The 12,872-nt window shown below is 47.9% G+C and overlaps 1 protein-coding gene across 4 annotated transcripts in view; it reads left to right on the top strand.

Moving 5' to 3' along the window:
* Positions 1-12,872, top strand: part of PEPD (peptidase D) — a 137,624-nt gene that overhangs the window by 32,300 nt on the left and 92,452 nt on the right. For all 4 annotated transcript variants that reach the window (XM_077982063.1, XM_077982062.1, XM_001108725.5 and 1 more), the window contains 2 exons: positions 313-374; positions 12,417-12,461. In XM_077982063.1, the coding sequence (XP_077838189.1) occupies positions 313-374; positions 12,417-12,461 (107 nt within the window). The remainder of the gene's footprint in view (positions 1-312; positions 375-12,416; positions 12,462-12,872) is intronic.

Genomic DNA, 12,872 nt, shown 5'->3' with positions numbered 1-12,872 from the left:
GTGCCTGGGCAGCCTGGCTGGTTTCAACAGGGTGCTCTCACCTCCATGGAGAAGGCCTTGCTGTGCAGCTGGAACGCTGCAGAGTTTGGGGGGCCCCCACTTCCTCCACTTGGCAAGTGGTAGCAAAGGAGGGCTGCCCTTGTGTTGGGGCAGGGTGGCTCATGTGTCAGGGGAAGGCAGGAGGGGATGGGCTGGTTGGGGTGCGGGGGATCCTGTTCATACCTGTCCTGAGTCTGGCTGGAGGCCTTAGGGGTGCAGGCTGTGGGGGTACCGTGCAGCACCGTGTGACATGTCTGTGTTCTCTCTCCGCAGCGTGGCGTCAACACGGACAGCGGCAGCGTCTGCAGGGAGGCCTCCTTTGACGGCATCAGCAAGTAAGTCCTGGGCCCCCAGGGACTCTTTCCCCACCCTCCCCCACTCCCACCTTCACCAGCACGTCTTTCCCGGTCTACAAATAAGACATGAACTATGTAAACTTCTCTTTAAGGCGTTTGGGCATTTTGAGGAAATGTTTAGAAGCATAATTTGCCAAAAATCACCTTGATTTTTCTTGAAGGAAAGGTGCCCCATCTCTGTTTGCTCCGTAAGGAAAGTGCTGAGGCAGCCCTGCCACTGGGCAGGGGCAGGGGCAGGCACAGGTGGCGCTGTTTTCCCTCTAGCGATCTGCTGTGAGCCCCTGTGGTCTGTGCATCAAGCTGCCCCACCCTGCCCTTTTTTTTCGCTCTGTCACCCAGGCTGGAATGCAGTGGCCTGATCTTAGCTCACGGCAACCTCCACCTCTCGAGTTGAAGCGATTCTCCTGCCTCAGCCTCCTGAGTAGCTGGGGTTACAGGCATCCGCTAATTTTTGTATTTGTAGTAGAGATGGGGTTTTGTCATGTCGGCTAGGCTAGTCTCGAACTCGTGACCTCAGGTCATCCACCCACCTCGGCTTCCCAGAGTGCTGGGATTATAGATGTGAGACACTGCGCCTGGCCCAAGGCACCTCTCTTAGTCCCAGCCATTAACCCCTTCCAACCCGGCTCTCAGCAGCTCCCCCATGTCCCTTGCTGCCCTAATCCCAGGTAGGATCCCCTTAACCTCTTCTCAGTCTTAACTAACCAAGCGCCAGGCTAAGCCTCCAAACTCTGCCTGGGAAGCGGTTCCCGTTTTCTCTCCAGGCAGGAGGACAGACCTTGGGCACAGGGAAAGAAGCCCCTCCCTTGCTTGTCACCCCTCACCCACGGCCCCTGGGAGAGCCTGGAGAGGGTAGGAGAGCCCTCCACCATGGCTTTGCATGGTTCCCTGGACTGGCTGGTGACTGGCGCTGGGGGCCTGTGGCCTGCATTGTCAGCTGATGCTATAGCAGACAAGGCCCCTGCGCTCGAGACTGCTGAGCATGGACAGTGGGCAGCTTCCAGCCCCACCTCTGACACCTGGATCCCCAGCCCTTCTCCTGCCATTCATCCTCTGCAGCCCCCGTGTCCTCTGTTGTTCACTGGTGGACCAAAGCAGTGATGGAGGAACCGCCTTACAATTGTGTATGAGCCCAAGCTGCTGGAATCTGTGTGTGTGATGTAGGGGTGATTAGGAGGGCTTATGAGCTCATAAATATGTATCATCTCCCCCCTCCCCCTATGCTAAGAGCGATGGGGTGGGCGGGGGGTGGGTAGTAGGTTTGCTTTTTCACTGCGCAGATCTCCGTGTCCTCCTGGGAGTTTCCCCAACGCGGCCCCGCCTCCCATATCTGGCAGCAATTAGCCCAGCTTGTTGAAATGCTGGCCATGGAGGTGGAGCTGCTGTCTCTCCCCAGGCCTCCCAGGCCCTCAGAGGGGGTACAGGCACCGCCAGCTGCTGCCTTTCCCAGGCCCAGGGCTCCCTGAATCCCCCCAGCACTACCTGGTGCTGGGTCTCCAGTGTCCTGCACACCTTTCCTCGACCATGCCATGGAACCTCTCTAGGTCCTCTGCTTGGGTCTCTGCAGCAAGGGGACCCTCAGCTCCTCCACACGTAACCTGCTGCTGCCTGGGCTTGTGGTGGGCACTGGAGGAGATCATGCTCACCTGGAACCTGGCTCAGAGCTGGTGCTCAGTGACAGTTGCCCACAAGCAAACCCCAGCAAATCCCATTGCTCCTCTGTGCCTCAGTCTCCCCATCTGCATGGTGAGCCAGGTGGGCTCCAGGATCACCGATTCCCAGTTTTCCCTGATGTCAATGAATCATGGGCCATCTCAGTGGTGAGAGCGTTGCTTGCTCCTCCTCTGGAGAGAATGCGGAGCCCCCCAGGAGCTCACATCTGACAGCTGTGTGGTGGGCGTGGTCCCAGCCAGGAGCTCCAGATGTGACCCCTGAAGCAGAGCTCTGCCAGCTGCTCCTTGAGGTTCCCTGAGGGAGGCTGGTGGGGCCCCGGGGAACCCTCATCACTGTCAGTGAGTGTCAGGAAGCCAAGGCTTCATTCTACCCCCCAGGAGGATTCCTAGGTGTGACCTCTCATCCCAGCCTTTGTCCCCTGTTGCCCCCCAGTCCCTGTGGCCCCTGCCAAAAGCCCAGAGGAGGCTGTGCTCTGCAAACTCCCCACCCCACCCTGTCACCACTGGGACACTTTCTGGAGAGCCAGGGACTGCCTTACTTTTGCATCATCTCCCCGGGCACCAGGCTGGTATCTCTCCAACCTCTGATCCAGGCCAGACTGGAGCGGACTGGGGGGTGCTCACCCAGCCCCTTAGCTGGGGGCTGGGCTGAGACACTGCCCCCCGCCCCCCACACTGGGTGCTGGTGCATCAGTTTCCGCACCCATGCGTCAGGCTGCTGGCCGAGTCTCTGACTTGGCTGATGCAATGCGCTGCGGGTGAGAACCCTTGTGGCCATCTTTGGCCTGCTTGTTCTACTCCTTCCCCTCCTTGTTCCCTGCAGGGGGCCATCCACTCATGTCTCTCCCCTCGGGGCCTTCCACTTCACTGTCACCAGTGCTACTTCACTGAGGCAGGAGCCTCTGGCTGGTGACCCCTACCCTGCTTGCCGTGGACCCTGACATGGGGCTCCAGCCTCTGCCTCCAGCTGCCCCCAGCTGCTTCCCTATGGACAGTCTTGTCTGCATTCCTGGGGTCCAGGTGCAGCTTATCTCCCTGCCTTCCACTCACCCAGGCCGCCAGCACTTCTGTGCCGGGCTGGGCAGAGACTATGTCCCCAAGAGCCGCCGCTGCTCAGTAACCGCGTTCCCCTGCCTGCCGGGTGCACCTCCAGCTGCTAGCTGGGATATTAATAGCCTGTTTCCCAAGCAAGATGAATCTTGCTGTCGTCCTCCTCTCCAATACGCAGCTGCTTCCGCCCCAGTTGCCTCTCACTGCTCTAATGAAGCTCCCTGTTCCTGGAATTGTCCTTTCTGACCCTTTTAAATGTCTCTGCAGCACTTTGCACCTTGGGCTTCAATTGACCTCCTGCTCTAACAGAAGTTCAGGTTTGGCCTCTTGGTTTGACCTGAGGGGCACACCCCTCCCCAGCTCCCCTTATCCCCTGGCCTGCAGGGAAGAGGAGCTTGTGGTAGACAGTGGCCCCCACTGTCTTCCCAGCCTAGACCCTCAGGGCCCTGGTCCAGCTGGATGGTTGGCCCTCCAGGTGTGGCTACTTGGGGTGTCTGGCCTGGGGTCTGTCCCACTTGAGCTCAGCCTTGGTCTCAAACCTCCCTCTGCCTCCCCAGATCAGGGCCAGGTCGCCTGCTGCCTGCAGTAGGAGTGTGCGGGGTCTCGAGGTGTGGGGACAGCAGAGGATAAGGAACAGAGGGGACAGGGCAGAGGTGGGCTGAGGGTGGTGAGCAATGCGTACTGCCAGAGAGACCGGGGGAGCCCCCTATGGCCTGAGGCCCTGGGCTCACCCAGTGGTGTGGCTCAGTGTGATGACAGTAGTGTGAAGGGCGTAGGCTGGGATGGTCTGTAGGGCCTTTTGAGTTTGTGGTCTGGCCCAGGCCGCAGCTCCGTGTGTGGCTTGATTGGAGCAGTCCCGAGGAAGATTTGGGAAGAACAGGCCTTGCTGCGGGCTCTGGCAGGAGGGCTGGGTGTGGGCATGGGGTCAGGTGCTCATTGCCAGGTCCTGGCAGGGGCATGATGGGGGGTTGGTTTGGCGGCTGGGGTGGGGGGCTGAGGTGGGGAGGGGAACCCTACAGCAGGAGACTTGAGACTTCTTCCTGTGGATGGCAAGCACCACGGGTCCCTGGAACACTTGGCTCCTGAAGGCAGGGAGCAAAGTCAGACATGGTAGATTGCTGAGAGCATCTAAGGAGGTAGACTTTAGGCCAGGTTTTCCTGAGAGCAGGACTGACCATGAAGGAGAGATGGTCTGTTGGGGGATTGTTGGCAGGGGCCGAGTGGCCTGAGCTGAGGGCTGCCTGTCCATCAGGTTTCCATGCCTTAGCAGGGGTGCCTTTTTGGCACAAGGCAGTCGCCTCCCAGACAGACAGAAGCTGTACCCTGGGCGTGGGCAGTGAGTAACAGGGTTCCGTTTCTTGCCATTGGCTGAGAAAGAAATATGGTCGGTATTTTACATTTCTTATATCAGTGTAAGAAGTACACTTATTCAGGCTAAGTGTATTTCTTATCTTTTGGCATTTACTTAGATCACCTTGCACATTTGAAGACAATTGGTAACGGATTTATTCTGTCTAAGCAAGCAGTTAAAGATGAAATTTTGAATTTGGGAGTTGTTAATGCAGAAATATTAATATTCAAAGATGTGAATTTTAAAACCCAGAAAGTAGAGGGACGTTATTAAAACTTGACGATTACAGCAAAATACCAATCTGTGGTTTGAGGACCATGGTTTTCTGGTTACTGTTAACTTGGATATCAAGTTAATATTTAGGATTGGCTTCCTTTTTTTTTTTTTTTTTTTTGAGGCAGAGTCTTGCTCTGTTGCCCAGGCTGGAGTGCAGTGGCACGATATTGGTTCTTTGCAACCTTCACTTCCCAGGTTCCAACAATTCTCCTGCCTCAGCCTCCCAAGTAGCTGGGATTACAGGCATGTGCTACCACACATGGCTAAGTTTTGTATTTTTAGTAGAGACGGGGTTTCACCATGTTGGCCAGGCTGGTCTCAAACTCCTGACCTCAGGCGATCCACCTGCTTCGGCTTCCCAAAATGCTGGGATTACAGGCGTGAGCCACCGTGCCCGGCCAGGATTAGCTTTCTAATTGTGACCCATGGAGTTCTCGGTGAGGGGAGGGACCCTCAAGAGGTAAGAATCTGACCCAGCCCTTTGGCAGGGAGCAGAGTGGAGGGGCTGCCTCATCTTTGGGTGAGATACTCCAGGGAGAAAGACAGGGGCTTTGGCCCTTTCATCTCCCAGCCCTCATTTAGAGCTCATCAAGAAATTACACTGTGCTTCCAGGGCACTCCTACCCTCACAGGCCCAATGGGATTTCGTTGATACTTTTACACGATTAATACATGCTCATTGTAGAAAATGCTAACCAGCATGGAGGCAAAAACGAGAACTATATGAACCCAGGGTTCAACCTGTTAACTTTGTCTTTTGGATTCTTCCATGTGTATCTGATTGTGTTTCTCTTGAGTATATTTTTGTCTGTGTATCTGTGTACATACATTGATCTGTGTCTGTGTGTACCTGTATATGTGTATATCAGGGTGTGGCTCTTTTTGTACGTACTTGCCTGAGTACGTGTGTGTATATCTGTGTGTCTGCATTCCCCTAAGCTTGTGCCTTAGTGTGTGTTTGTGTGTATGTGTTCTTGTTCATACCTGCCTACGTCTGTGTGTGTCTGTGCATAGACAGTGAGGTCTGTCTATGTGTGTCTGAGCATTACCCTGTTGTGCACATGGCTGTGTGTGTCCATGTGTGCCTCTTTTCCAAGCGTATGCCTCTCTCTGTGTGTCTGTGTATGTGCATCTGTGTTTGCGTGCTGAATCACTCTGTGCTGGGTCACTCTGCTGCTTGTGTACATGTGCACGTGTATGTGCATACGTACGTTGAGTAAAATGAAACGTTGGTGGTGTGTTTGTCTACTGAGTATATTGGCCACTGCTTTTCCTGAGGTCAAAGTGGCATTTGGTGCAGTGGGAGCCAGAGGCTATTTTGTAGTCTTGATTTATGTCACCTGCTACCCTGTTCTTCACTCTGAACCACACTGGCTGCCTGTAGTCTCTTTGATATTTCATAAGTAAGGCTTTGATTCCACAACATTTAGGTTGACTTTGAATCATATAGTCCTGTTTATGTAGTTAAGGATCCTGAAAGCTTCAGAGATCTGGAATCCTCTCAGTCTGCTGTTACCCCCTTCTCTCTTCTCTCCCCTGTCCCTGCCCTTGCTCAATTGGCTCAGTTAGGAGAAGGGCTGCTGGCCTCACAACCATGGCATTACATCAATGTTTTCAACACCATTACGGAGCCTTGGAGGGTCCCTGGCTTGCAGAAGGACGGGAGGTCACGACCCTGCATGTGCTTGTGTATGCTATCCTTCCCTAAGATGGGGCAGGTCGTTTTTTCTTTCTTTAAAGGGACAGGGTGTCACTCTTGCCCAGGCTGCTGGAGTACAGTGGTGCAATCATGAATCACTATAGCCTCAACCTCCTGGGCTCAAGCGATCTTCCCACCTCAGCCTCCTGAATAGCTGGGACTACGGGTGTGGGCCAACACACCCAGATAATTTTTAAATTTTTTGTAGAGACAAAGTCTCGCCGTGTTGCCCAGGCTGGTCTTCAACTCCTGGGCTCAAGTGATCTTTCTGCGTTGGCCTCCCAAACTGTTGGGATTACAGGTGTGAGCCACCACACCTGACTAAGGAGCAGGTCTTGGAATCCAGAGAGTTGAAGTCTTGCCGAGGCTTCTCTGCTGAGGCCTATAGCTTGTGCTAGGCTACCTTGTTCTCCAGCTTGAGCTCTGGGTCACACATGGTTCTCTTGTGTCAGAGATGTGCCCTGACCTGATCCTTTTGTCTCCTGGGGTCACCTTTTCAATGATGTTCATCTTATCGAAGAACAGCTTTTGGCTTTGTAGATTTTTCTTATATGTTTCCTTTTTATTTCATTGCTTTCTACAAGGGGCATTCTTAGGATGGAAGTTCAGATAACTGATTTTCAGTGTTCTTTTCTGCTGTGTATATTTAGAGCTATGAGTTTTCCTGTGAGCACTGCTTTAGCTGAATTTCTCACAGGTTATGATATTTCATATTGTTATTTTCTAATTTCATTGCATTTTTGTCTTTGAACCATGGGTATTTTTTGATTTCTCATTTAATTCTGTGATTAATGAACGTTCTCTGCATCTCAGCCCTTTAAAATATGTTGAAACTTCCAGCATGTGACCATTATGATAAATGTTTCACATACACTTAAAGAAAGTATGTATTCTGCAGCTCTGGGCCATAGTGTCCTGTATATGTCAGTTACATCAAGTTGGTTAATTTATTGTTTATATCTTCTATATCTTTCCTGATTTCCCTACTTGCTTATTCTGTCACTACTATGTTATTTTATGGCTGAAAATATTTTTTCTATGGATACTTATCACATTTCGTTTGTCCATTCATCAGATGGTGGACATCTGGGTTGCTTACAACTTTTGGCTGTTCTGAGTAATGCTGCTATGAGCATAGATGTCAAACTTCTTGTGTGAACATATGCTCTCAGTTCCCTTGGGTATATACCTACAAGTGGAATTGCAGGGTCATCTGGGTGCCTTTCATGTCTTGTCTTGCCTATTTGCCTTGGCTAGAACCTGCAGTACAGGGTTGAATAGACTTGGAGACAGCAGACATGCTTGCCTTGCTCCTCATCTTAGGGGAAAGCTTTTAGTCTTTTACCATTTGGTATGTTATGATATTAGTTGAGGGGATTTTTTGTAGATGCTTTTTATCAAGTTGAAGAAGTTCCCTTCCCTCCCTAGTTCATCGAGTGTTTATTATGAAAAGGTGTTGGATTTTATCAGATTGTTTTTCTCCATCTATTTATACAAGCATATGGTTTTGTTATGTGTTCTATTAATATGATTGATGTGTTACATTGATTTATTTTTGTATGTTGAAGGAATCTTGCATTCCTGGGAAAAAATCCCACTCGGTCATGATGTATATATATCCTTTTTATATGTTACTGGATTCTGTTTGCTAGTGTTTTGTTCAAAAATTTTTGTGTCTCTCTTCACAAGGAATTTGGGTGTGTAGTTTTGTTTTCTTAAGGTGTCTTTGTCTAACTTAGCATCAAGGTAATACTGACCTTGTAGAATGGTTGAAAAGTATTGCCTCCTCTTCTGTTGTTGTTGTTGTTTTTTATATGTTTGTTTGTTTGTTTTGAGACGGAATCTTGCTCTGTCTCCCAGGCTGGAGTGCAGTGGTGTGATCTCAGCTCACTGTACCTCCGCCTCCTGGGTCCATGTGATTCTCGTGCCTCAGCCTCCCAAGTAGCTGGGATTACAGGCGCACACCACCATGCTTGGCTAATTTTTAAAATTTTTAGTAGAGATGGTGTTTTGCTGTGTCGGCCAGGCTGGTCTTGAACTCCTGACCTCAAGCCATCCTCCCACCTCTACCTCCCAGAGTGCTGGGATTACAGGCATGAGCCACAGCTCCTGGCCCTTTTCTGGTAAGAGTTTATGAAAATTGGTGTTAATTCTTTAAACATTTGATAGAATTGCTATTCATTTCATAGAAGACATTTGGTCCTGGGCTTTTCTTTATGAGAAGTTTTTTTATTACAAATTTGATCTCTTGTTAAGGTCTGTTTAGATTTTCTCTTCCTTCCCTCCTTCCCTCCCTCCCTCCTTCCCTCCCTCCCTCCCTCCTTCCCTCCTTCCCTCCCTCCCTCCTTCCTTCCCTCCCTCCCTCCCTCCTTCCCTCCTTCCTTCCTTCCTTCACTCCTTCCCTCCTTCCTTCACTCCTTCCCTCCTTCCTTCCTTCCTTCCCTCCCTCCCTCCCTCCCCCCTCCCCCCCCTACCTCCCTCCCTCCGTCCCTCCCTCCCTCCCTTCCTTCCTTCCTTCCTTTCTTCCTTCGAGTTTCACTCTTGTCACCCAGGCTGGAGTGCAATGGCACGATCTTGGCTCACTGCATGCTCAGCCTCCTGGGTTCAGGTGATTCTCCTGCCTCAGCCTCCCGAGTAGCTGGGACTACAGGCACAAACCACCACGCCCGGCTAATTTTTGTATTTTTAGTAGAGATGGATGGGGTTTTGCCATGTTGGCCAGGCTGGTCTCGAACTCCTGACCTCAGGTGATCTGCCTACCTCGGCCTCCCAAAGTGCTGGGATTACAGGCGTGAGCCACTGTGCCCGGCATAGATTTTCTATTTCTTATATCAGTTTAGTAGTTTGTGTCTTTAGGGATTTGTTTCAAATAGGTTTTCCAATTTGTTACTCTATGTTATTTATAGTATTCCCTTACAAACTTTTTTGTTTCTGTAAAGTCAGTAGTAATTTCCCCCTTTTTCATTCCTTTAAGGTTTGATATGTGATCCATTGGTTATTTAGTAGTCTATTGTTTAATTTCTATGTATTTGTCAATTTTTCTATTTTCCTTATGTTACTGATTTCTTATTTCATTCCATTTTGGTCAGAGGGCATGCTTAGTGTGATTTCAGTCTTTTGAAATGTATTGGAACTTGTTTTGTGACCTAACATAAAGTGTATCCTGGAGAATGATCCATGTGCACTTGAGAAAATGGCTATTCTGCTGCTATTGGCTGAGTGTTTTAGAGGTGCCTGTTAGGTCTATTTGGGGGGGGCGGGTGTCTGTGTATTTTTTTTTTTTTTTTTTTGAAACGAGGTCTTTGTCACTAGGCTGGAGTGCAGTGGCGCGATCTTGGTTTACTGCAATCTCCGCCTTCTAGGTTCAAGTGATTCTCTTGCCTCAGCCTCCCGAGTAGCTGGGATTGCAGGCGCCTGCTACCATGCTTCGCTAATTTTTGTGTTTTTAGTAGAGACGAGTTTTCACCGTATTGGCCAGGATGGTCTCAATCTCCTGACCTCGTGATCCACCCACCTCAGCCTCCCAAAGTGCTGGGATTACAGGTGTGAGCCACCGCGTTTTTGTTCAGGTCTTCTGTTTCCTTTTTAATCTTCTGTCTAGTTGTTTTATTCATTACCGAAAGTAGATTATTGACGTCTCCAACTATTGTCAGTTTCTCTCTCCAATTTTGTTAGTTTTTGATACATACGTCTTAGGGCTCTGTTACATGCATATGTTTGTAATTGTTTTATCTTTGTGGATTAACCTAATTATCGTTATAAAATGTCCTTCTTTGTCTTTAGTAAAACTTTGTATCTTAGGGCTTATTTTGTCTGATGTTAGTATAGCAATTCTAGTTCCATTTTCATTTCTGTTTGTGTAGCATATCGTTCCTCATCCTTTTACTTTCAACCTATTTGTGTCTTTGAATCTAAAGTGTGTCTCTTTAGAACAGATAGTTGAATCATATTTTAAAAATTCATTCTGCCTGGCTTTTATTAAAAAGTCAAAAAATAACAGATGCTGGCAAGGTTGCAGAGAAAAAGGAACACTTATACCCTGGTGGTGGGAGTGTAAGTTAGTTAAACCGTTGTGGAAGACAGCGTGGCAATTCCGCAAAGACCTAAAAACAGAAATATCATTCGACCCAGCAATCCCATTACTGAGTATACACCCAAAGGAATATAGATTGTTCTGTTCTAACAACACATGCATGTGTGTGTTCACTGCAGCACCATTCACAGTAGCAAACACATGGAATCAACATAAACGCCTGTCAATGGTAGACTGGATAAAGAAAATGTGGTATGGTATACACCATGGAATACTACGCAACCATAAAAAAGAATGAGATCATGTCCTTTGCAAGAACATGAATGGAGCTGGAGGCTGTTATCCTCAGCAAACTAATGCAGGAACAGAAAACCAAATGCCACATGTTCTCACTTACAAGTGGGAGCTAAATGATGAGAACACATGGACACGTAGAGGGGAACAACACACACTGGGGCCTATTGGAAGGTGAAGAGTGGGAGGAGGAAGACAATCAGGAAAAATAACTAATGGGCACTAGACTTAATACCTAGGCGTCAGAATGATCTGTACAACAAAGCCCCATGACACAAGTTTACCTGTATAAGAAACCTGCACATGTAACCCTGAACTTAAAATTGAAAAAAAAAAAACATTCATTCTGCCAATCCTTGCCTTGTAATTGGAGAATTTAATCCATTGACATCTAAAGTAATTATTGATAAGGAAAAACTCTACCATTTTAAAATAGTTTTCTATGTCTTATAACATTTTTGCTCCTCACTTTCTCCATTACATTTTTTTGTGTTTGATTTGTTTTTGTATTGTAACATCTTGGTTTCTTTCTCATTTCCTTTTCTGTATGTTTTGGCTATTTTCTTATTGATCATGGGGATACAGTTGACTATTAAACTTGAAAATCTAGTTTGCATTAATGTCAACTTAATTTAAATAGTATGCAAAAGCTTGCCCCTAGATGTCTCCTTTTCCTCTTTCTCTTTAGTGTTGTTATTGCCTGTGGATTGCGTCTTTATTCCTTTTGTACTTATCAATACAGATTTACAATTATTGCTTTATTTAGTTGTCTTTTAAGTCAGGAGAGAAAAGGAGTTATAAACAAAAAATACATTTATACTGTCTTTATATTTATCTATATGGTTACCATTGCCAGTGCTCTCTTTCACTTCATGTGGATTCAAGTTACTCTGTAGTATCTTCTCATTTTAGTTGAAACAGTTTCCTTTAGTTTTTCTTTCAGGTTAGGTCTACTCGTGATAAATTCTCTTGGGTTTTGCTTATCTAGGATGTTTTAGTTCTCCCTCATTTTTTAATAATGGCTTTGCTGGATATAGAAATCTTGGTGGACTTTTTTTTTTTCTTTCAGCACTTCAAATGTCATCCCACTGCCTTCTGTTCACCATAGGTTTTGATGAGAAATCAGCTATTAATCTAATTGAGGATCCTTTGTAAGTGATGAATTATTAATATCTTCCTCTTGCTGCTTTCAAGATACTTTTTTGACAGTTTGATTATGATGTGTCTGAGTATAGATATCGTTGTCCTACTTGGAGTTCATGGAGCTTTATGGATATGTAGGTTAATGTTTTTCATCAAATTGGTGAGGTTTTTGCTTTCTCTGCATTCTTTCCTTCTGGTACTCCTATTGTGTGTATTTTGGTATACTTGACACAAGAGACCATGCTGTCTGCCTAGTGGGGATCGGGGCTGGTGTTTTGCAGCCATAAAGCTTACTCTCCAACTGACTGCGTTTGAAGGACATGACCCAGGCTGCGAGGTCTGCTGCAGGAAGGGATGAACAGGCCTTTCGTGGGTCAGGAAGTCATGAAATTCAAGTGTGGGACTCTCTCCTCATCATGTGTGCATGTCTTGAATGAGGTGGTTCTTGCTGGGACATGATAGACTGTTGGATTAATGGGCTTGATTTCTTTTCCCCCCACAGGTTCAAAGTCAACAACACCATTCTTCACCCAGAGATCGTTGAGTGGTGAGTATGGGCTGTGGTCGCCGTGCCTGTTTGTTGTGCTCAGCTCATGGGGATGGAATGCCCTGTTGTTCCTGCCCACACCATCTCAGAGAGCCCCTCCAAAAGCAGATTCCCAGAACCTTCTCCCATAGCCTTTTCTGTTTTGCTTGTTCTTTGTTGTTGGTTGGCTGGCTGTACTCCTTTTGAAAGGGCATGGGTCACTTAAACATCAATGAAACTTATTTGCAATCTTACAAAAACTCCTACCGTAAGTAAACCAAACTTAGACAGCTCCAGCATAAGGTAGGTAGTGAAAAGGGCAGAAATAAACATCACGCATAATCCCATTGCCAGAAAGGTAAACACATTTTCCTTACATCACGCTTGTGTCTTGACAAAGGTGGCATTCTGTTCTACACATTCTTCTGTCAC

This window comes from Macaca mulatta, chromosome 19 (genome assembly GCF_049350105.2).
Source record: "Macaca mulatta isolate MMU2019108-1 chromosome 19, T2T-MMU8v2.0, whole genome shotgun sequence".
Classification (NCBI taxonomy): domain Eukaryota; kingdom Metazoa; phylum Chordata; class Mammalia; order Primates; family Cercopithecidae; genus Macaca; species Macaca mulatta.
The sequence above is the reverse complement of the archived record's forward strand: the minus strand, read 5'-3'. Positions and strand labels throughout refer to the sequence as shown.